The 23,709-nt window shown below is 48.5% G+C and overlaps 1 protein-coding gene across 5 annotated transcripts in view; it reads left to right on the top strand.

Moving 5' to 3' along the window:
• The window catches only part of NRG2 (neuregulin 2), a 214,173-nt gene that overhangs the window by 140,207 nt on the left and 50,257 nt on the right, over nucleotides 1-23,709 (top strand). Inside the window, exon 1 of one of the 5 annotated variants that reach the window (XM_053566455.1) lies at nucleotides 16,000-16,169. The exons of 3 other annotated variants lie outside the window; for them this stretch is intronic. In XM_053566455.1, the coding sequence (XP_053422430.1) occupies nucleotides 16,073-16,169 (97 nt within the window). In that variant the 5' untranslated portion in view covers nucleotides 16,000-16,072. Of the gene's footprint in view, nucleotides 1-15,999; nucleotides 16,170-23,709 lie in introns of those variants that run through there. One more of the 5 variants, XM_053566454.1, reaches the window with a different exon arrangement.

Here is a 23,709-nt window from a genome sequence, read left to right as displayed (position 1 = left end):
TCTGGAAGATGTAAGATGTAATCCCTGCCCTCAATGAACATATGGCTTATTTGGAAGACAAACGACAAAGATGATAATAATAATTAATAAACACTTCACTCTGTTCTAAGAAACCTTACCTGGATTAACTCATTTAACCTTCACAGATATGAAGATTAATGAGAATTACTGCCCCAAGCCCTCAGGAATTCTCCTTAACCTGTAAAATAAGAGCCAAACAGCTAAGATTGGCCTATAAGTGTTCATATTCGGATCTAAATCTACTTTTCCAGGCTAAGATGGTTTGCTCATTATACTTTGTTGTAATATTCTCCCTATTTAGAATGTTCCCTATCCTCTCATCTCTCCCTGGCCACCCCATCCTCCATTCTTCCATAGTGTTTGTTTTCTAGGCTGTTCATTTTTGTTATGAATCTAAATAAGTTTACAGGAAGAAAACTTATGGAGCTCCAAGCAGGTAAAATCTTACTGCCCTCTGTAGTCTCTCAGATTTTGGTTGAGAGCTTTGCACAGCTGTCTCTGATGTGGTCTCTGCCTAGTTCAATTGCTGTATTTTATGCACAATCTTTGTACATTGACATAACCAACATATTTGTCCTTGAAGTGGTCACTTAGAATTGCGTGGTGTATATCCATTGCTTCTCTTTTAGAGCTTTGTATTGGTATTGTAATTCAGTTTTGTCTTCTCAAGTATCTGTGTGCCAAGTGTGTACAGGAACTGTATCACTTGTCATCAGTCTGGTAGCTGTGAGCTCCTCAAGACAGGGTCTGTCTTCAGCATTGCTGTGTCCCCCACCATCCTTAGACTGCATATATTAGATGTTTAGAGAACCCTGCTCAACTGAATCAAACTATCACAAAGCCAGGAATTTAGCTATGTAGCTTTTCCCCCTACCTCTTAGCACATAAGGGCTAAGATGTGGAATGAGAGAGAAGTCAGTATCCTTCCCCAGATGCTTCATCGGTCTGATATTGCATCTGTTGTCCTGTCATCTCCCATGTACCCTTCTATATCTCCAGAGTATCATTTGGTTATAGGGATTCAGGGAACCTCGAAAACCTTTTTCTCAAGCAGTTAATGCATGTAAGCTAAGCATAAGGACCAGATCCCTGGCAAGTGCTTCTTGCTTCTAGTGACACGTGGCCATATGGGGCCCAGGGGGAAGTGGGGTGGGCTGGGTTAGTGATCCCCATACTTGCCGTTTCCCTGACTTTGAATGCAAGCTCAGAACTAGCAGCATTGCCTGCTTAATCTGCACTCAGACTGCAAAAACCTGGCCTGGCTTCCCTGCCTTTGGGAGGATAATCACGTCAGAAGCATGTTGTGCTCACTTCTATAGGCAGGCAGAGCTGCATTTAAGCAAAACTTTCATGTGAAAATTCTCTAACAGAGGAGGGGTTGAGGGAGAAAGAGAGAGATAACAGAAATTATTTGCTTTGTAAAATAACTGAAGAAGGGTTTTCTTCAAGTAACATAGTCCCATCAACAATGAAGTGTGATCAAATGACCAACTCTTCATAGCAATGATCTGTGACACACACACCCCAACTCCCTCCACCAGCCACCCCTATCCTTTGGAAGTTTTTACCCTCTGCTGTTTATTCTGTGTTTGGTGCTGGTTGACCCATCCTATTCTCAGAAAATTCTCCTAGCATTTCCCCTATCCTCTGTCTCACCCCTTCCTGGCCTCTGCATGTGGGTGTCTCCCCGCATGTCTCTGCCTCAGCCTTCCTCTGTCTACACTTTCTCTCGAGCAGCCTTGCCTGCTCTGATGAATTCCGTGATGCCCTGCAACAGTGACTCCTCAAACTGATTTTTATCCCCCACCTCCTGAGCCAACTCTAGTGTTGCATTTTCAAATGTCTGCTAGACATGTCCTGCTGCCACCAAATCCAACCTGTCTAAAGAGCTCAAGTGGCTCTTCCCCGTTTCCCAACTCCTGTAAGTGTCCTAGTCACTGATATTCAGAATTGTGGGGCTTACTAACCACATCTCAGACCCTCAGTCTCATCATCTGTTATGTGAAGATGATAACGTCCTCTCTATCTCACCAAGAGCACTGAATGAGACAAGGTATGTAGAAGCATGTTTTAAGCTGTCAAAAGGCACACAAAGAATAGATGTCATCATTGTGATGTCATCTTTGGCTTTTTATAAGCCATCACATCCTCTCCATCACCTTTGTTGCCATTCCTTTACCCCATATCTTTCATTCGTCCTTTAATTTCCATTATTGATATGACCACCAAACCACCAGAGTTTAAATACCTTCACCCATTGCTAGGCTAGTTCTGTATCCTCTGGTCCCCTGACTGCAGTTCACATTGGAATTAATGGGAGGAACTTATAAAAAATGTTACTGTAGTCTTTTTTATTTTTTTTTTTATTTTTATTTTGAGACAGGGTCTCAATCTCTTATCCTGGGTAGAAGGCCATGACATCATAGCTCACAGAACCTCGAACTCCTGGGTTCAAGAGATCCTCTTGCCTTAGCCTCCTGAATAGCTGGGACTACAGGTGCTCACCACTAACTATGTCTAGCTAGTTTTTCTATTTTTAGTAGAGACAGGGTCTTACTCTTGCTCAGGCTTGTCTCAAGCAATCCACCCCCTTGGCCTCCAGAGTGCTAGGGTTACAGGCATGAGCCATCGTCCTCAGCCCTGTAGTCTTTTTAACAATGATGTTGGGGCCACTCAATAGCCACATGCAAAAGAATACCCCACACCATATATAACTCACCATGGATCAAAGACCTAGCAGTAAGTTTTTTTTAAAAAAAAAAAAAAAACTCTTAGAATAAAAAATAGGCATAAATCTTCATGACATTGGATTAGGTAATGACACCATGAGCATAAGCAACAAAAGAAAAAATAGGTAAATTGGAATTCACCAAAATTAAAATTTTTCATGCTTCAGGTCTCTTTGACTCTTGTGGCGATGGAGGCCACATTCGTTCACTGTCTATGGGAAACATATCTTGCTTTGTAAATTTTCTTGCTCTATAAACCTATCTTTCTTTTCCTCAATAAACTGTTTTATGCTTGCCTTAAAAATAATAAATAAATAAATGAATGAATAAATAAATAAATAAATAAAAATTTTCATGCTTCAAAGGACACCATCAAGAAAGTGAGCTGGGACTTGGCACCCGTAGCACAGTGTTTACGGCGTTAGCCATGTACACCGAGGCTGGCAGGTTTGAACTTGGCCCGGGCCAGATAAACAACAATGACAACTGCAACAAAAAAATAGCTGAGCGTTGTGGCAAGTGCCTGTAGTCCCAGCTACTGGGAGACTGAGGCAAGAGAAGCGCTTAAGCCCAAGAGTTTGAGATTGCTGTGAGCTGTGATGCCACACGCTTAAGCCCAAGAGTTTGAGGTTGCTGTGAGCTGTGATGCCACAGCATTCCACTGACAGACTCTGTCTGGAAAAAAAAAAAAAAAGAACTGGGCACAGTGACTCATGCTTTAATCCTAGCACTGTGGGAGGCTAACTCCAGCACTCAGGAGTTCAAGACCAGGCTGAGCTAGAGTGAGACCCCATCTTTAAAAATAGTCAAGTGTTGTGGCGGGCGCCTGTAGTCTCAGCTACTAGGGAGGCTGAGGCAAGAGAATCACCTGAGCCCAAGAGTTTGAGGTTGCTGAGAGCTATGCACTGTGGCACTCTACCAAGGGCGACAAAGTGAAACTCTATCTAAAAAAGAGAGAAAGACAGAGAAGGAAGAAAGGAAGGAAAGAGAAAGATAACACACAAATTGACAGAAAATTTTTGTAAATCGTATTTCCGATAAGAGATTTGAATCTATAACACAAAGAACTCTTCTAATTCATTATAAAAAGACAAATTATGCAATTAAAAATTGACATATACAATTTTTATTTGTCAATTATAACTCCATAATTGTTATTGGGGAAAAGTCAGCCAAAGATCTGAATAGACATTTTTCCCAAGAAGACATACAAATGGCCAGTATATACAAAAAAGATGCTCATCATTATAAGTCATCAGAGAAATGCAAATCACAATCACAATAAAATAATGTAATATTTCAAAAACCATCAACATGTACACTTTACATGGATGAATCCTATGCTGTTTGAATTATGTTTTAATAAATCTGCATAAGAAGAAAACCACAAGATATCATTTACATCCACTGGGACAGCTAGAATCAAAAAGTCAGAGAATAACAAGCATTGGTGAGAATGAAAAGAAATTGGAACCATCATACAGTGCTGGTGTAGTTGCTTTGGAAAACAGTCTGACAGTTCCTCAAAAGGTTAAACATAGAGTTACAATATGACCAAGCAATCTCACTTCCAGAGGGGATTTCAGATATTACATATACCCAAGAGAAATGAAAAAATATGTCCACATAAAAACTTGTATGTAAATGTTCACAGAGGTAATAGTAATAATAGCCAAAAAAGCAGAAACAACCAAGTGTTCATCAATTGGGATACAATTCACATACCATACAAATGACCCATTTAAATCATACAATTCGCTGTTCTTGGTGTATTCATGGGATTGTGCGACCATCACTACAATAAATTATAGAACATATTCATCCCCCCATGGAAGCCCCATACTCTTTAGCATATTGGTATATATACATATAATGTAGTCTTACTCACCTGGCAAAAGGAATGAAGTACAGATACATGCTACAACAGGTATGAACCTTGAAAAGATTATGCCAAATGAAAGAAGTCACAAAAAGGCCACATATTATATGTTTCCATGTATATGAAATGACCAGAATAGGCAAACATTTAGAGTAAGAAAATAGATCAGTGGTTCCTAGGCCTGGAGAGGATAGGGGGCTATGCTAAAGTGTATGGGGCTTATTTAGGGGAGTGATGAAAGTGTTCTAAAATTTATAATAGTGATGATTGCACAATCCCATGAATACATCAAGAGCAGTGAGTTGTACTCTTTAAACGGGCCATTTGCATGGTATGTGAATTATATCCCCATTAACCTTAAAAATATAGTTGGTGGTGGAGACATGTTATAGAAAGCTTTAAATGCCAAGTTGAGCAGTGAGAACTAGAATCTCTGGGGCCAGTTTTCTCGAAGTGTGTTTCATATAGCATCTGCATCAGAAGAATTACAAATACCAAGTCCTGGTCCCACCCCAGGAGACTGTAATTGGGAATGTTTTGGATGGGATCAGTACTGTGCACTTGTAGGAAGCATCCTGGTGAATTTGTAACAACAGGTGGCTACAGCCCATTGTGAAAAATGTTGCGCTGATCAACTCTACTGCCTCCAGACTACTCCTGTTCTGTGCTGCCCTGACATTGCTGCCAGATAAGCCTCTACAAGTAGAGCTTGGTTTCAAGTCATGTCCCTGCTCAGAACCTTTCAGTATCCTCTTGTTTCCTTAGCAGGAGCTCCAAGTTCTCTGAGTTCCCACCTCTTACTTCCTTATCTCCCATGACTCTCTGCACGTGTCTTGTATGGCAGTCAACTAGAATATTCCTCATTCTCTGAACCTACTTTGTGATTTCCCACCCTGTGCCTTTGCCAGACTGTCTAGTATTCCAGGAAGACATCTCCTACACTCTTATCTTTTGCAATACAAATGTCACCATGATCCTTACATTTTAACTAGCTGAGCATCTAATTTACCACATAGCCTTTCATAATCTTTTAAGCTGTGCAGTTTTGCTGCTTGTAAATCAGATGCCAAAACTGAGAGTTGTTACGGGAGAACACCTGTAGATCAGGCACTGCAGCCTGACAGCCGGTAACTGAGTGGGTCGTACTAGATTAGGGCCTAGGATGTGGTGTGCAGATGGTAGGCAGGCATGCCAGCAGTAAAATTCCAGTGGCAGTCTCAGGAGTTCAGTGTCCTCCCTGGTGGTCCAGAGATCAGGGGCCACAAGACCCCACTGAAATGTGGGACAGGACCTGGGGGGGTTCTAGCCACAACCAGGCCTGTCAAGGCTTGGTAGCTCAGCTGGCGCCGACTGAAATTGCTAAGCTGAATCCTCATTTAAACTGGTGACCCCAAGAGAAAGCCTCTCTCTATCCCATAGTCCCCTGACCACCAAATCTCTTGGTTTCCACAGCAGGAGGGAAGTCTAGAAAGCCACTTACAGCCTATTTAGCAATGAGCTCTTAAAAATAAAATGATGATTGTCATGTAATTATTTTACAATGCAAAAGCCCCTTGCAACCATTTTGTAATTGCATTAAGCCAGTCTATTTGTAAGACACTAATAGGAAACAAACCATTAATTAGCATTTTGTCTTTCCTCCCACTGCCCCTTCCCCCTTGAATTACTGGGGCCACACCCTAGGGCCATAGAGCAGAGTGCAGCCTTGAACATAGAAAAGGCCCACCTGAGTGGGGCCTCAGTCCTACCCTCTGCCCACTCCGTTGACATGGAATGGACTAGCTGGTCGCTATGGGGCAAGCCGAGCCCAAAGCAAGGCATGTTCCCAGGAGCCTGAGAACTAGTGGCTCAGGCTCCTGGGTGGGGCGGGCACCTGGGCAAACAGAACTAAAAAATGGGCAGGAAGGAATCAAAGACAGTTTAAATATGCAGAAATGCAGCTCATACCTCTGGGCAAAAATAATCCCAAACAGAGTTATGTAATGGGTGGGAGGGATGTGATAGGAGGGATAAGGCTGTGAGGTATATACAGGCATGAGTGAATAGGGGGTGTGAGAAGTAAGAATCAAGTGGGAGGGTCCTGGGGAATTTGGCAGAGGAGCTTGTGCTGTCTTGGGGTGGGTGTGTGCGCGCGTGTGCGCATATTAGGAACCCTGGAAAGCAGCTAGACGAAGGTAGCTCTGAGTGAGGCTGAGATCCTTGCCTGGGATAGCCTGAAGGGCATTCCAAATGTGTGTGCTGCCTAGTCCTGAGGTGGTAAGGACATGTAAAGGCCAGAGGGCACAGGTGTAGGGTTTGGAGCACCACAGTTTCCCTTATAAGTTGGTGTACCTCCCTTTGACTGCCATATTCCCATGCCCCCTTCACCTCCCATCTCCGGCCCTTTCTGCTAATTGAAATCTCCCCTTCATTTTACAGGAAGGCCACCTTGACAGGCTGCCCTGGGTCACACTTAATTCTCTCTCCAAGGAATCCCCAGGTTACTTAGTCTGATGCTCTCGTAGATTATCCCAAACTTCTGCCACTGTCCTAGGCTGTGCTTTCTAACCCTCTGTGTAAGGATTGTCCTCTCTCTAGACCAGTGGTTCTCAACCTTCCTAAAGCTGCTACCCTTTAATACAGTTCTTGTAGGTCGCGACCCACAGGTTGAGAACCGCTGCTCTAGACGGTAAGCTCCCTGAGGACAGGGTCCTTGTGTGCTGCAGTGCCAGTCACAAAGAAGGTGCTGACCAAGCATTATCTGGCCCTGGGCCAGTAACCCAAGGAGCAGGCAAAAGTGAGGCAGGGGAGAGGGCACAAAGGCTCTGGTGGGGACCTCCTCAGGTGTGGAGCTATTGAGGCTACTGCCCACTAGCTCTCAGGCTCCTGGGAACATGCCTCACATTGGGCTCACTAGGAGAACCTCTGGGACTAGGATGTGTGGTCCCGGTGGTGTTGGAGCTACTGAATGATTTGGAGGGAAGATCAAGTATAAAATCACTTGAAGGAGGCACTCAGCTGGACATCAGTCAGAAACCCAAAATGATGTGAACAGTTAGACAAAGGCTTGCAGTGAGTACCATGGTGACCACAGTTTTCGGGAACCACTGCTGCCCCAGATTGTAGAGGCAGGCAGCCAGACTCACCAGAAGCTTAAAAGACTGAGGGAGGGAATAGGAAACAGAAGTAGGGGTGAGGGTGGTCTTAAGAGGGCCATCAGGTCACTATCCTTCTCCTCATTGTCATCATTGTGTTATGACAAGGGGGATGTTTAGTAGAAGCTATTGCCTACAACCCTAAGGAGACTGCAGGGAATGCTGAAGCATCCCATGACCAGGTTTAGGTGCTCCTGGCAGTTTCCATTAGTGGCCCCACATACATCCACAGGTTGGGCTTGGAAGAGTAAAGGTTTCCAGAGAACCAATATCTGACCCTCCAAATGTGGGAGAAAGGCTGACATGGGGCCAGTTGTAGGGCAGCAGCAACAGCAACAAAGGTCTCGGAGCTAGTAATATATTTGGAAACTCAGCTCCTCTTTGAAGGTTTATTACTAGAATGGTCCTTGGAGAGCAATTCAGTTTTCCTTGGTTCAAAGGTAGATAGACATTGAAGACCAAAGAGAAAATAAGATTTCCCCAAGAACCAGAAGAAAAAAAAACTGGTTGAGCTAAAAGGGGACTCGGGTTTCCTGACCCTATCTCCATATCATATCTGCTTGGAATGTATATATCCTGCTCCTGGGTGAATTATGGTATTCACAGTTCCAGGGTGCTCCAAGAGCCAGCACCCTAGAAGATCTAGTGGTTCTTGTTTTGTAGTCAGAGCTAGAACTTTCATAAGCTGTAAAGGGGAGCTCTGAGAAGGATAGGGGGGATAAGAGAAGGATGGGATGGTAAGAAGAAGGAGGCCAAATCCAGAGCTGAGTCTCCAAGGTCCCTGAGACCTGCCATAACCACTGTGAAGTTGGTGTCTGTGAAGTTGTCCACTGGAAAGTCCCAAGAGGGCTAAGTGTGGCATGGGAACTAGCACTCAGACCAGGCCAGGGAAGTTGGGCTATGGTCCCGGGAGGAGCCAAGCCCAGGGTGGCAGGGCTGGGCTGGGTAGGGCTAAGCTGGGCAGGGCTGAGAAAGAGAAGAAAATGTTTTGCCTCCAGGTTCATAAATACCTATATTGGGCAAGGCCTCTTGTTTCCTTGGGTGGTGACCAGGAGTCTCTCCAAATTTGCCAGCCCAGCTTGAATTATCTCCCTCTGCCTGGAAAGGGAATGGGAATGGGCTCTGGCCCCTCCAGACTGACCTCCCAGTAGATGGATGGAGAGATGTAAGTAAATTCCATCTGAGAGGACTGGCCCCTCATTACCTCTGCTAGGCCAAGATGGGTCTGCAGTGGGGAACAACTGCTTCTGAGAACCTTGGCTCCCAAGGGTTGTAGATCCATGCAGTCACTGTGTCCCTGGGGTGATGTAGATAGTAGCAAAGCCCTCATGCATGGTCTCCACAGCCCCCAGGCCAGCAAACAAGTCATTATGTCATTACATAAGTAAATTATGTACTTACATAGGACTTGGTGTGTAAGTGCCAGTTATTATTATTTCTATGTAATTATGCAGTTAGTTTGAAGAGGGAGGCAGCAGAAACCCTGGAGAAGGTAGACAGGCTCCTTACCTCTCACCTCAGTGAGAACTGTGGCTCTGGGTCACCCAAGAGTCTTGCAGGTGTTTCCATGCAGCTGGGGCAATTTTCCCCAAGGCTATGCTCTGGAAGAGGCTGGCAGGAGGAGCCCAGGGTGGCTCATTCACCTGCTGAAGGGCCTGGTACCATGCCTCAGGCTTTGTGCCAGCCCCTGATTACCTTCCTCCACCCTAATGGAGGGGCTCAAAAACAAATATGGCCAAGGAGCCACAGAAGCCTGGGGCTGGGGCTGGGGCTGGGAGAAGGGCCTGTGCATCAGTAACATCTCCTCCTCATCTGTGCTACTATGAGCCATTCACTCTTCTACTCCTAGCCCTCTCCCCTCTCACTGTTGAGTCTGAAACCCTTAGGTTCCTCAGATGGGAGGATCTCTGAAGATCATCTAGTCCAACCTCATATTTTCCAGCTGGTAAGGCAGGCCAGAGACGGAAAGAGACTTACCCAAGGGTACACAGCAGGCCCTGGGGACACTGGAAGTGGAGTGTGACCTGCCTCCCTTGGGCCTCTGCTCTGCTTCCCTCCTTTGTCCTAGGGCTCACACCCCTTCACCACTGGGGCTGCTCCAGCCTCCCACTTCCGCTCCCCATCCTGCTCTCAGCCCTGCCCAGACCTGCCTTTTGCCTTACCTCTCCCCTCATTTGCTTTCCCATTGCTGCTTGGCTTTCTTCTCCCAGCCCCTGGAGCCAGGGGAGGCTCCCCACCTTCTCTTCGGCCAATGCTTTCTTCTCTTTCCTGGTTCCTCCCAGTTAGCTCCTCCTGAGATGGGCCTGCCTCTTCCCTTCCACCCTCTTCTCTCTCCTAAGAGAATCTGGAATGAAGCAGGGAGCATTATTTCTCTGCTGGGTTTGGATTGGGTAGGCCAAGGCAAGAGGAGCCTCCTAAACAGTAGGAGTGAGGACAGAGGTGCTCACCCATGGCAGCATCTCTCAAAGGAGCAAAGGGAAAAGAAGATGGTGTCAAAAAGGCATAGCAGAGATGTGTGGCTCCATACCTTAGCACGATTGGCATGTGCCTCTGAGCACAGGAAGCTGCCCAAGGCTGGACCCTTTTTAAGAGTCCTCATTTCAGGGAGATCAGATAGGTATTTCCTCATTCACTCAGTAAAATCCCTATGAGAAAGGCCTGTGAGGTCCTTTTTTGAAGGAGAAACCAAGTCTTATTCAGAACATACTTTGTGGAGGACTGGGGTTGGAGCTTGGGTGAATTGATGTCAATCTCTTTGCTGTTCCAGGGACAGTGAAGTTCATGCACTTGATGCTGAGAGTGTCTGTTGTAGGTGTGTGTTGAGCAGGTAGGCACAATTCTGTGGGGAACAGCCAGGGTTTGCAGGGCTGTGTGTGCCTCCAGGAGCATTCTCACCCAGCAATCAGGATCTTGTTGGCAGGGATCTGGAGTCCCTTACTTCTTCAGCCACCCAGATTCTTGTAGCCTTACTTGGCTGGCAGGCAAAGGAATCTGGAGACATGTCTTCCTGTTTTGTAGCCTATATCCCTGGTGTGGAAAATGATTTGTTCAGATTAACCTAATCTCAGGGGCAAAACCAGGCTCAAGCCCAAGAGTCCTAGCATCCTATTCAGCCCTTCTTAACCAGGCCAGGCAAACCTCTTCTTTTTGGCTCCCCAGTTCTCTGCAAGCTGTCTGAGGGTGGTGGCACGAACAAACTTGTGTAATAGAAGAAACCCATTGTGGTTTATAGGGATGCTGAAGCTTATGGTCCCTCATGCAAATTTGCCAGAGCCCTATCCCTCAGCTCTAGTGGGACAGTGGCTCTCGAGGCCTAGTGACCTGGACTGGCCCCATGCACTCCTCAGGGCATGACTGGCTCCAGCCAGGATCCCACTGAACCCTAGGGTCACAGGGGATAATGGGCTTCCAGGCTTTGCATAATCCTTCTGGGTGAGGAGGAATTCTTCTGGTCCTGCAGGGAGTGGCATTTTGATCTATTTCCTCTCTGGCAGCTTTGTGGGTGAGGAGTGAGAGAAAGGAGTCTCATGACTTGGAAGCTCTAAAATGGGGGTGGCTGAGGGTAAGGGTAGCCTCATCTTCTCTAAGGACATTTATCTTATAGGCAAACATATCATGTGTGCAGGGATGGCTTGAGCGGTATCTTGTTTGGGAATGGTTTCAAGGGACTGCTTAAGCCTCCCCTGACCTCAGGTCACTGAAGCCCTCCTTGAGAATTCCTACTGAATAGTGAGTCCAGGGGTGAAAATGGACAAAAACCCAGCTCAATACCTGAAACCCGTTTGTAGGAGAATTTTATAGGTAAGCATCGTGGAGTCCCAAAGTCTTTGGTGGGGGAAAGGGTAGTGTAGGGTTCTTTTTACCTTTTCATTCAAAGGCATTTTTGCACATGACTCAAACAAGTCTAAACTTTCCTAAACTTCAAAGTCTGCCCATGGCACAGCCTCAAAGTGGAGGGGAAATGTTAAAAAGGAAAAAAGAAGTTCGTAAGCCAGTTAAACATTGTGTTTTTGCTCCTTAAAGGAATTGAGTTAACTTGTTATGTTACTATTAGTGTCCCATTGTGAAATAGGGTGGGTCTTTTCTGGGTGATGTGGTCTCTGGGCCTGTCCCCAGGCCCCGCTTGCTCTGTCTTAGATTGTACAGGGCGTTGCACAACCTGTGGTAAGAGGAAGGAGCTCCTATGGCAACAAGCCTGGCTCCCAGGGTCATTTTCAAGCTCCTAGAAGGAGCCCTGGTCCAGGTTAGGGGTGCTCCAAATGCCTGGCTGTGCTTTCTACCCCCGAGAAGCCGGTGTTCTAGAAGCTGGGAGGTTGGGGTGATGGAAGGCCTTCTGGTACACTCCATGATACCATGTGGCTCTCTCCACCTGCTCATGTCATAGGTGCTGAGCATCTGTCATAGGCTGCAGGAGCTGTGCAGGTCCTGAGGCCAGTGGTTGGGCTAAGGTGTATAGAAGGTCCCTTTCTCTTTTCTGTCTCTTCTCCTGTCTTCTCGAGCACACCCCAGTGCTGTGCTTGAGAGTATGGGCCCTGAGGACCCGACTGCACAGGCTCCTAACCCTGTTCTGCCGCTTACTTGTAACTGACTTAGAAAATAAAAGTGACTTCACCTCTATGTGCTTCACTCTCTTCATCTTTAAAATGAGGATAATGGTAGGCCTCCTTTATTCTTTGTTGTGAAGAATTAAGTGAGTTAATACCGCTAAGTATAATATTAGTTTCTTTTCCTACTATTAACTTCACTGCCTTTACCCCGGTTCAAGCACTCCTGACTGTCAGAATGTTCAGGGCCTGGCACATTATAGGCTGTGAGTAAATATTTGGTGGTTCACCTGCTTCGCTGGTCCTTGCCTCTCCAGTCTGCTCCTTTCTAGCCATCCTGCACGCTCTAGTCAGATTAATTTTCTGATATGCAAATAATTCCCTTCCTCAAAAAAGCATCATTGAATTCCCATTATTTACTAAATGTGGTCCAAAAGCCTCAGCCTGGCAGTCTAAGTGTATCTCTGACCTGAGCACAAGTAGTGTGAGAGCACAGGCCCTAGTGAAAGATGGCCAAGGCTTGAGGCTTTGCTTTGCAGCCTCCCAGGTATGTGACTTTGAATGGGAATTCTCGTTATTCCTACATTCTGTTCCCTCTTCTGTAAAACAGAAATAATGATCGAACCAACCTCAGAGGACTGTTGTAAGGATTACAAGAGATATAACGTGTAAGTGCTTAACCCTATGAACTCTGGCATACAGTACGTGCCCAGTAAGTGTTTTGTGTATTCTGAGTAGTTCCCATAGTTTCCTAACATAAACCTGGTCTGCTCATTGTCTCCTGAGCAAGTGCCCAGGGTATACTCTACTAGATCTTTGTTGTATCCCACCCATTTGGAGCCTGCCCCCCATCAAAATCCTACCCATCCTTCTAGATCTTCTTCAAGCCTCTCCTCCCTCAGCACTAGGTCTGGATACCCCAGCCCAGGGAGAGTGCTTGTGCTCCTCTGAATTTCCATGGCACTTCTGACTTGTATCATTCAGTTGATCTCAAGCGATGAGCTACTTTGGACTGCCAGGAAAGCCATACCTAAGAGAGGCTATCTTCAGCTGGCCTGCAGGCTCCCACTTTGGGCCATTTTTTTCTTGTTGCTACACTTGGCCATTCTTTACTAGTGGGAGGGAGTCACCTATCCCACCTACCACATCCCAGGTATTATGATCAGAACCTTAACGGGGCTCTTACTCAAGTGGGAGAGACAGAGATGGAAACTGAAAATGATACAAAGTGAAGTGTTCTTACAGGGATAGATAAAAAGTATTAATGGGTGGGTGATGTGGCCTCTGGGCCCTCAAATACATGCTGAGAAGCTTTAGGAGCAGACCATCACTCTTTAGATAACCCCAGTGTCTTCACTGGGCCTAAAATATCCTGCTTTATCCGACCACTACATGCCTTCTCCCCAAGCTCCTTTCACTACGTGTATCACCCACAATACACCCCATGTACTTCAAGTCCATACCCACAGCTCATACACACCCATATGTACACTTACACACTCATATATACCCCCACCCACCTACACACACACCCCTCAGAACATTTTTTTACAAAGGCACAGAAGCTCCTTCCTGCCTCACAGCCATTGGATATGCTAGTACATCTATCAGAAATTCTCTTCCCCGGCTTCTTTTTAGACTGGCCTACTCTTACTCATACTTCAAATCCCAGTTTAAATGCTCCCTAGGGAAAGCCTTCCCTCACTACATTTGTTTCCTCTATCAACTTGAATGTCAATATCTGTAAATGTTTGTTGATTACGTCTCTTTAATATTGAACACAAATTTTAATTAATCTTTTATTTCTGTAATTAGCCATTTGTCCATCCCCATCAACCTTCATGTAAGAAGGAACCATATCTGTCTTGCTCACTGCCATATGCACATACCTCCAACACCATGCACAGTGCCTAAAACACAGGAGGCCTTACTAAGTATGTGTTAAAAGAATGAACAAGGTCAGCTAGGCCACTCTGGGCAGACAAATTAGTATGAGTGTGTGCAAAGTCACGGAGAGGAAACAGGGTAGAGTATGTGTGGTTTGTAGGTAAATGTGGCTGAAGTATAGGCTTAGGGACTAGAAGGCTATCAGCGGGGGTCAGGTGGAATAGGACTTCAGATGCCAGTGAAGCATTTAGATTTAACCCATAGATAATAGTGAGTGAAGTGATCTGGTTTGTGTTTTAGAGAGCTCACTCTGGTGGCCTTGGAGAGGGCAGAAATGAGAGGGCAAGACTTTATGCAAGGTGGGATAGGAGAAAAGAATGAACCGAGGCAGCAGCTGGATGGCTGGGGAGGATGGATGTAAGTGCCATTTTGGAAGCTGGATGAACCTCTGGCTTCTGGTTCTGGCTCTGCCCAAGACTCTTTGCTGCCCACCTCACAGAGAGTAATATTGCAAAAAGTGGGAAGGGTGTGTGCTGTCCCTCAGATAGGGTGGGGTGTGAGGGATATCCTTACACTTGGTCTCTCCAGAGCTAGCCCCTGGTGAGACAGACTTAAGGCCCCAAGTGCACCAGAGACCAGCCCTTGTCATGGACATCGGACATCGCTTCCATCCTCTCTCTTTCTGTGTTCCCACCCCCTAAATTTGGCCTCATGTTCTGGCCAGGCCCCTAGGCAGCCCTGAAGCCCCAAAGTCCCTGGCCTTGGCTCAGAGTCCTAGCCTGCTTCAGGCTCTCCTATGGAGAAGACTGTCCAAAGAAGCCTTGGGACCCTCTACTGAGGAGGCAGAGGACTGGCTGAGATGATCTTTGACTTGGATTCTAGTTGGGATGGCTGTAAGGGGACACCTCAGGCAGAGCTAGGCAGGCAAACCGCAGGCTCAGACTTTCTGAGAGCCAGAAGAAGGAGAGCCTTTGCTATGTAACCCTTTCAGCACCATGCCCAGGCAGGAGGCAGGATGCTATCCTCTGACAGCCCCTACCCAGTGGTTCAGTAGGTTATGGTTGGAGGAGAGGAGGGAGTATCAGAGTTCACCTCCACAGGCCTGGAAGAGAAGAGGCAGCTAGTTGCCCACAGTCTGGGCAGTCAGAGTGTGTGTGTTGGGGGGAGTGGGGGGTGGAGGGGGCGCTGCGGGGAGGCTACAGGCCACCTGGGAACCCAAGTTCCCTGCAGGGCAGGCTGCACACGCTTGCTGGGAAAGATGTTAGGCAGCAGATCCCCTGCTGTCAGGCACAAATGGTAGTTGCATTAAAGGTGTTCCCCAGATGGTGGTATCCCATGCAACTGAGGCCAGACCTTCAGGGATGAGGAGGCACAAACTGCTCCATAAGGCTGGAGGTGCCAAGACCGACTGCAAGAGGCAGCCCCCTGGGCTGGCCAGTGGGCTTCATTATGGCCCCTTCCTGGGCCCTTCTCTCTCTAGCTCCCCACCTCCATGCTGTCCTTAGTCTGGCCCTCACTGGGGGATCTCTACTCCTTCCTCCCCAACCACGCTCAGCCTTCCAATACAGCTCGAATCCCCTCTCCCTCGAGGAGATTCGTGGCGCTGCGTTTGGGCGCGGATCCTGCCTACCTCAGTGGGCCAGAGGAGGGACCCCCAGGTCCAGACCCGGCGGCCCACAGCCCCCCGTGAGGCGGGGGTGGGGGGGTCGAGGGCGGCGGGCGCGGGAGGGGAAGAGTTAAGGCTCGCTGCTCCCTCCCCCGGAGGGTGTGACCGCCTATAAGAAGGCGCCGCGCTCGGGCACTGGGGCTGCAGGCGGCGGGGGCGCAGCACGGCAGCGGAAAGCTCAGGCCGTCCCACCGCTTGGGACCCCGGGCAGAATGTCGGAGCCCAGGAGGAGGGGCCGCGGCCGCGGCAAGAAGCACCGAGAGGGCAGGAAGCGGGAGCGGGAGCGGGAGCCCGATCCGGGGGAGAAAGGTAGGGCAGCTCTGCGCGCCCAGAAAGCCCGTTTCGCTGGGAGAAACCTGCCGCCCGCTCACCCGCCCTCAGCGCCGCGCGGGTGAGTCTGGGGCAGTGCGAGCAGCAGGCACCGAGGTGACAGGCACCGAGGACGTGCGTGCCTGCGTGTGAGCGGGTCAGCGTGGCCGGGTGGGCAAGGGACTGCGCACCCGAAGCTCGGCGGTGGCCGTGTGCGTCTCTCCCCCGGCGGCCGCCTCCCGACAGAGGGGCGGGCGAGGGCCGCTGCTCTCCGGTACCGTCCTGCGGGCGAGCAGCCCGGAGCGAGAGGCGGGATGGGGCCGGGGGTACGGACAGAAAGCGGACAACAGACGGCGGGCCTGACAGCGGAGGGCTGGAGGAGCTGTCACTGCCTTCCCTTCCTCGCGGTGAATTGGGAGCTGGAGTGTGCTCTTGGGCTTGCCCCCACTCATTTGCCACACCTCCATCAGTTCTGCTCCACCATTGGAGCAAGGACAGGAGCGCCCACCACTCCGGAGACTAGGAGACTCGGAGGGGATGCCCTGCTAGGCTCAGCTCAAGAACCCCGGGAGGAAGGAACGGCTGCTTCTCTGACAGATCTCTCTCCCAGAAATGGAACAGGCATTGGGCATTTGTCCTCCTCTTAGGTCTTAGGGAGTGATTCCCTTGGGTCCTTGGATTCTGTTCCCATCTGTGTAGGACCCACTTTGGGGCTAGCCCTGGGCAGCTGTAGGATGAAGGAAGAGTGCACTGGGCTTCTCAGAGAGGGCCTAGGGCATGCACAGCCTCTTTTGCAGAACCAGGTTTGCACTGGGGCCCAACAGAGAAAACCCTGGATTCTGGCTTCATTTTTCTTCTTCAGGCAAGCGTTTGTTAATGTATATTTTGCACCAAGTCATCAGGCTAGGCATCTTCAAATGCTTCATCTCCATTTAATCCTCATAACCTTGGGGAGGGGTGGTCCTATCTCCATTTTACACAGGGAGTAACAGAGGCTTACTGGGGTTAAAGTCACAAAGTATGATTCAGAGATAAGACTTCAGATTTCAAACTAGCATTCTCTCGACAACAATGCCCATCTTGCTGGACCTCTTTCCCCCCACTGGAGTTTCCACTGAAGCAGCAATACAAAAATGGCTTCAAAAGAGCACTTGACTAGAAGTTGGGAGGCTTCAATTGTGCTTGAGAATTTAGCCAAATCCCTTTCCTTTCCTGAATTTCTGTATAATGAGGGGGGAGGGCGAGCAAGGCCCTGAGGTCTCCTCACTGGGAAGAGCCTAGGAGTCAAACATTATCTTCAGTCCAGTAGAGAGAAACAGCTCAGGAAAATTAAAGACCAGGGCTGTGTTCCCTTCTTTTCGAAGAAAGCCTCTTTGCCGGTTTCTGCTGGGCAAGTATGGCTAGGAGCCCTCCCTAAGGACACTGTTTGTCTGCTCTAAGTAGTATGTGGGTCAGCTCAAGCTATGCTACTGCAGTGTGGGATAGGCTCCCAATCTGAGACCTGAAAGAATGTAGGGTGCCTCTTTTCCAAATATATGGATTTGACTCAGTGAGCCACCTCCATTACTCTCCTCTCCTCCCTTCTACCTCTATGTTGGGCATCTTGGAAGGTTGACTAGGTAAGGGCACCCTCTCAATGTCAAGAATGCAAGAGCTGAGCTGGTAGCAAACCACTTAGTGGGCCTCAGCTGATGGGAATCATTACTGCCAGGGAAGTGAGCCTGCCTGCTGCCAAGAGTAGAGTATGCACTGGGGCAGAGGTAGGAGGGTGGAAGGAGAGAGTGTACTATGATGGGGAGGTTCCACAGGCCTCTTAACTGTCTTTTCCAGCATCTTATACCCCTGTGAGAAAGGTCTTCATTTTATTATTATCATTATCATTATCATTATTATTAGAGATAGGATCTAGGTCTGTTGTCCAGGCTGGAGTGCAATGGTGTGATAAGAGCTCACTGTAACCTCGAATGACAGGGATCAAACGATCCTCCTGTCTCAACATCCCCAAGTAGCTGAGACTACAGACATGCACCACGACATGCAGCTAATTTTTTTAAAAAAGCATTTTGTAGAGATGGGTCTCACTGTGTTGCCAGGCTGGTCTAAAAGTCCTGGCCTCAAGAGATTCTCTTGCCTTGACCTCCCAAAGTGCTGGCAATACAGGTGTAAGCCACCACACCCAGCAGAGAAAGTTTTTCTTAATGTTCAGCTATAATCTTTGCTGCTGTCTTTTCTTGCCTGCCTCCCAGTGAGCAGCCAGCTCTTTAGAATGCCTTCTTTCAGAGAGTTAGCTGGTGCGTGGATACCAAACAGATGCAAGGCCTGGGCTGGAGGAATTTTGGGAGACCTGGGACACTCTAGAATGGGGAAGGAATAGAGAAGAGTCATGCTCCAAAACAAGATATCAGGAGAAAGTCAGTGAGAACAGTCTTAAATCCCTGGTATGTGACTGGGGGGTCTGATTTCAAACCCAATAGGGGTGTATGATTAAGCTAGCAGTGGCCTACAAAGCTGGAGACCTCCGCTCTCAACCCTCTTCCAGGCCAACCTGGAGTTGCTAGGATTCTCTTATTGCATTCACAGCGAGCCCCAGCTAGGGAAAACATGGGCACTGGGCAGCTGGAAAGGGGTAGTAGCCAGGACAGGTTCACATTTGGTTGAAAGACTGGTAGGCACAACACAGACAGTATGAGCAAGTCTAAAACCTCTAGCCTAGATATGAGCAGTGAATTTGAAAAGTGGGAGGAAGAAAGGTAGGAAGAGAGGACATTAATTAATTGACTCCTCCTAGTCCTTGACCACACGCCCAGCACCACCACCCCCAAAACAATACCTTAGCACAGAGCAGTAGCAGGTACCTCCCTCCACACATACCCAGGCAGCATGGGGAAATGGGCTTTCCCCTGCCTCAGTACAGGAGGGCTGGGTGGGGCTGCCTGCAGGTGTGAGCCCTGCTCCATGACTCACAGAGTTTGTGGGGCTGACGCCTGGTATCCCTATCTGGGGCTGGATCCCCCCCTCCCCGGTTTCCCCTTATCCCAGGGGCATAGCTTTGCCAGCCTTGGCAGCAGTGTTTGGGGTGGGGTAGTAAAGCCACTCATGGTGCAGTGAAACATCACAGCTGGAAGCCAGGCACCTGGGGTTCAGCCCTGCTGTGCCTCTGTGACCTCGGCATTACCTTCTCTTTCTCTGAGTGTCTGGAAATATGCTCTGCTCTCAGCTTTCACCTTCTACATGGAAAGAGCACAGCCTGTGTCTTTGAGAACCCCCAGAGGAGGAGAGCTATGCGATTAGGAGATGGAAATGGGAAAAGCTGACCCTAAAGAAAATGATATCCCTGGAGGTGCTGTGTTGTTTCGAAGAATATCTAACCTTTTCTTTATGCCCTCTGATGGACCAGTCAGGGTTTGATGGAAATGTCTCCTCTGCTAGAGCTTCCCTGTGAAGTAGGAATCTGCATCTGTCTACAGGAGCACATGGGGCAGGCTTTGGTCTTCACAGGGGAGTCCTGAAGTATGAAAGTGCATTAGCATCACCATTTGAGAACTCTGGACACATCTCATTTGAATTCCTGGGACACAAAGAAATCCTTGCAAGGTCTTTCCCATCTTTCCTATCTCCGGCCTCTGGTAAAGATAATGCCCAGACTCCTAAGCAAACTCCCAAGTCTTAAGGCTGTCCAGAACCAAGTCAAGATGGGATGTGCTCATGTGCATGTGTCTGAGCCACATCTGGGGGTTGCTTTTGGCAGCCTCTGCCTCTGTTGCTGGCCCCTGGCTGACCCTGCTGAGCTAGGCTCCTGGAGCAGTCCTCCTGCCACTCTGGGGCTCAGCCTGTGCCTCATACTGTGCTCTGGCTCCCTGGCACTTCAGGGTTCATTAGGAACAATAACAACAAGCAGAGAGTAACTTTGTACTTCCCCACAGTCTTTCATCCTGAGAGCTCAAAGCAGTTTACAGACCAGGACTCATCAGCCCTCAGCCCAGGTCCCAAACATTTAGCAGAGGTGAAGAGGGGACAGAAAGCTCTAGTCTTTCCAGATTGGCATAGCAATGGGGTTGGGGTAGAGCAGTGAATCACCTGGGATGTGGGAATTGGATGGCAAATTGGCCTGGGACAGAAGTAAAATTGGACTGTGGGTGTCAGGTTACAAACAGAGGGAACAGTCTCTCTTAAAAGACTATATACTGGGCCCTTCTTTCCCCCAAGTGGAGTGATAAACTCTCTGGCCTGTGTGGGCTCTGAGTTGCTGGAGGAAGAAGTAGCAACTTCCTGAGATCCCTGTTACTGTCTTCTGCCTTTGGTGCCAAGAGCTTCAGGGCCAAGTCAGCACAGACTTGACCTTAGGGTGGTGCCAGAGTGAGGTGTATATGGAGGAAAAGGTTCTGCTGGCCCAGCACAGTGCAGCCCTAGCCCTGGCCCTGGGGTTGGCTTCCAGCTGGCTACCCATGCCTGGTCAGCCTGCCCACTTCTCCCGCATTCCTCTGCTTCTGGCCCACCAGGATGCCTCAAGGGACTATTGGTATAGGGAAGAGGGATTTTATTTAAAAAAACAAAACAACTCTGGCACAGCATTCCCAAACATGAGGTCTGAGCCCCCATTAGAACAATGTTCTTTTCTTTTCTTTTTTTTAGATAGAGTCTTGCTATGTTGCCCTTGGTAGAACACTGTGGCGTCGGGTGGTGCCTGTGGCTCAGTGAGTGGGGTACTGACCCCATATACCGAAGGTGGTAAGTTCGAACCCAGCCCCGGCCAAACTGCAACAACAAAAAATAAAAAATAAAATTGAAAAAAGAATGCTGTGGTGTCACAGCTCACAGCAACCTCAAACTCTTGGGCTTAAGCGATTCTCTTGCCTCAGCCTCCCAAGTAGCTGGGACTATAGGCGCCCGCCACAACGCCTGGCTATTTTTTGGTTGCAGTTGTCCTTGTTGTTTTAACAGGCCCGGGCCAGGTTCGAACCTGCCACCCTGGGTGCATGTGGCTGGCACCGTAATCACTGTGCTACAGGCGCTGAGCCTAGAATCATGTTCTTGTTATGTTTTCCCACCCTTTCTGGGATTGTAGCATACCCTTCATAACTTAGCAGGAGACAACTGGCAACCTATCTTCCCCTTTTCCTCCAGCCTAGCCATCCATTCATCACGATTTCCAAGACCTGGTCAAGTGGTAACCACACAAGCTGCATGCACTTTCACTTACTTTTGTGTATTCAATTCTATCGTTATTGGAGTTTCTACTGTGAGAATAAAACACAGCCCCTGCCCTCAGGAAGCTCAAAGGGACAGATCCTATACAACTACCTATGATTGGAACCAAATGTAAGCCCAGAGAAAAATGTGTGATACACGGTGAGGAGAAAAATTATTTGCTCTCCTCTGAGGGTGTAGGACTTCACAGAGTAAGTGACATTTGAGCTGAGGTTGGGTGGTGAATAGGAATTCACCAGAGTAAGAAGAAGGCTTCCAAGAGGTAGGAACATGCCTATTTCCAACTTACATGGCAGGCGGAGGGAATAGCTATGATTTAATGAGCGCTTACTACATGCTAGTACTAATTCTATAAAGTAGAGGCATTATTTTTATCATTTTGCAGATGAGAAAACTGAGGCAGGGGAGGACATGCTTGTGATTGGCTTTGAACTGTGGCAGGGTGGAATCTTCAGCTCCAGTGTATACCCTGCCCTGCCTCAATCATGCACAGTCTCCCTGGCTTGGGACTCTCCATATTCTATGCCCTTCAGCAAAAGTCAGCAAGAGGCAGAGGATCTCTGTAGGTTCATTTGTTAGGGCAGGCCCTCTCCATCAGACCAACTGGACAAATATTTACTTCCTGGGCTCTCGGATAGGGTTTAGGGCATACAAAGATGTGTAGGTTGAGCCCCTGTCCTCACAAGGAGCTTGCAATGTCTGTGGTAGTAAGGTGTGAACAGGAACTATGGACAATCACAGGAGGGCAGCCCCAAGGCCCTGAGTCTGCACCAACATGCAAGAGTTCCTGGGAAGATGGACGTTATTATGGCCAACTTGACCTGTAGCACCCACAATGTGCTGAGTATTCAATCCATACTTGAATGAACAGATGAATGTATGTGGAGACCTAGTTAGCCTGTTCTCTTTGAAGAGGGGCAGTCTCAGGCTTGGAAGAAGGACACCCTGGTAGTCCAGATTATTGGGCCCCACCTCTGACCTACTGAATCAGAAACTGGGGATGGGGACCAGTAATGTGTGTTTTAGCAGGCCCCCCAGTTGATTAGGATGCATGCACAAGTTTGAGAACCACTGGTTGATCCAGGTGGCCTGGCCTCCCAGAGCAGAGCCCTGCAGGGGGCCTGTCAGCCCATAGGGGTTCACCTAGCTCCTCAGTGTCAGACGCAACACTTGGAGGCTGCAATGCTGCCTGAGATCCTGTCACTGGGGAGTGGGTTCACCACCTTGCAGGACAAGATAGACAAGGACAGATCTACTTCCCGTCAAGGGGTGGCACAGAGCAGACTCAGAGAGATGAATCCAACTAGAGGTGGCCCTCTGGAGGAGGAAGGGGGGTTGAAGCAAACTTTGGAGCATGGGAGGGGCTAGGAAATGAGATGGAAGAAGCTACTTGGAGCAAAAGTGTGGTGGCTGGGGAACAAAGGATGTCTGGGAAATAAAGTGCAGTCCTGAAGATGTGCTGCCCAACACAGCGTGGCGAGTAGGGAGGCCACAGAGGTCAAATGGTCGATCTTCTGAATCCCAGGCTGGTCAGTTTGACTTATCTGAATCAGCAGGGAGCAAAGGGCTCTGAAAAGGAGGGTAATCCAGTTGGAGCTGCTCCTTAGGCATCACAGCCACCCTTAATTTGTAAAAGGATGTGTAAGGGGAGAATACAGCCGTGAGCTCCAGCAATACTCCCAAGTCAGATGGGATTTCTCTCAGCTCCTTGAGTGCACTGTGATTCATTCTTGCCTTGTCCCTGTGAACCCATTCTTTCCTTTTCTACCACATGCTCTATCTTTTCTTGGCAACTCCTGCCCATCCTTCAGGCCCAGCATTAGCAGCATGGGCCTTACTTCCTCCATGGGGCCCTCCCTGGTCCCCAGTGTGAAGATAGAGAGTCAGTGCACCCTCTGGCCCCACCAACCCAGTGTCTTCTCAGTATAGTCCAATCCCACTGTGTGAGCACAGGCCGATCAGCTGGGATCCCTACCAGGGCCAAGGTCACATCAGCTTGACCTGTAGCACCCACAATGTGCAGAGTGTTCAATCCATACTTGAATGAACAGATGAATGTATGTGGAGACCTAGTTAGCCTGTTCTCTTTGAAGAGGGGCAGTCTCAGGCATGGAAGGACACCCTGGTTGAGCTTCCTGCCAAAGCTGGAGCCCCTTAATGGGTGGACAGTGTGGCCCTTAGATTTTGTCATCTGTTCTGCTGTTCTGGGGCAAATGCCTATTTGGGCTGAAAGGAATAATTTGGGGAGGAGGGTTGGGTGTGAAAGGGCTCTGAGATTAGCTATCAAGGAGCCCCACCCTCCCTTGAGTGCTTGGAGTAGTCTTGATCTCGG

The sequence above is a fragment of the Nycticebus coucang genome, chromosome 17, assembly GCF_027406575.1.
Source record: "Nycticebus coucang isolate mNycCou1 chromosome 17, mNycCou1.pri, whole genome shotgun sequence".
Taxonomy (NCBI): Eukaryota; Metazoa; Chordata; class Mammalia; order Primates; family Lorisidae; genus Nycticebus; species Nycticebus coucang.
The sequence above is the reverse complement of the archived record's forward strand: the minus strand, read 5'-3'. Positions and strand labels throughout refer to the sequence as shown.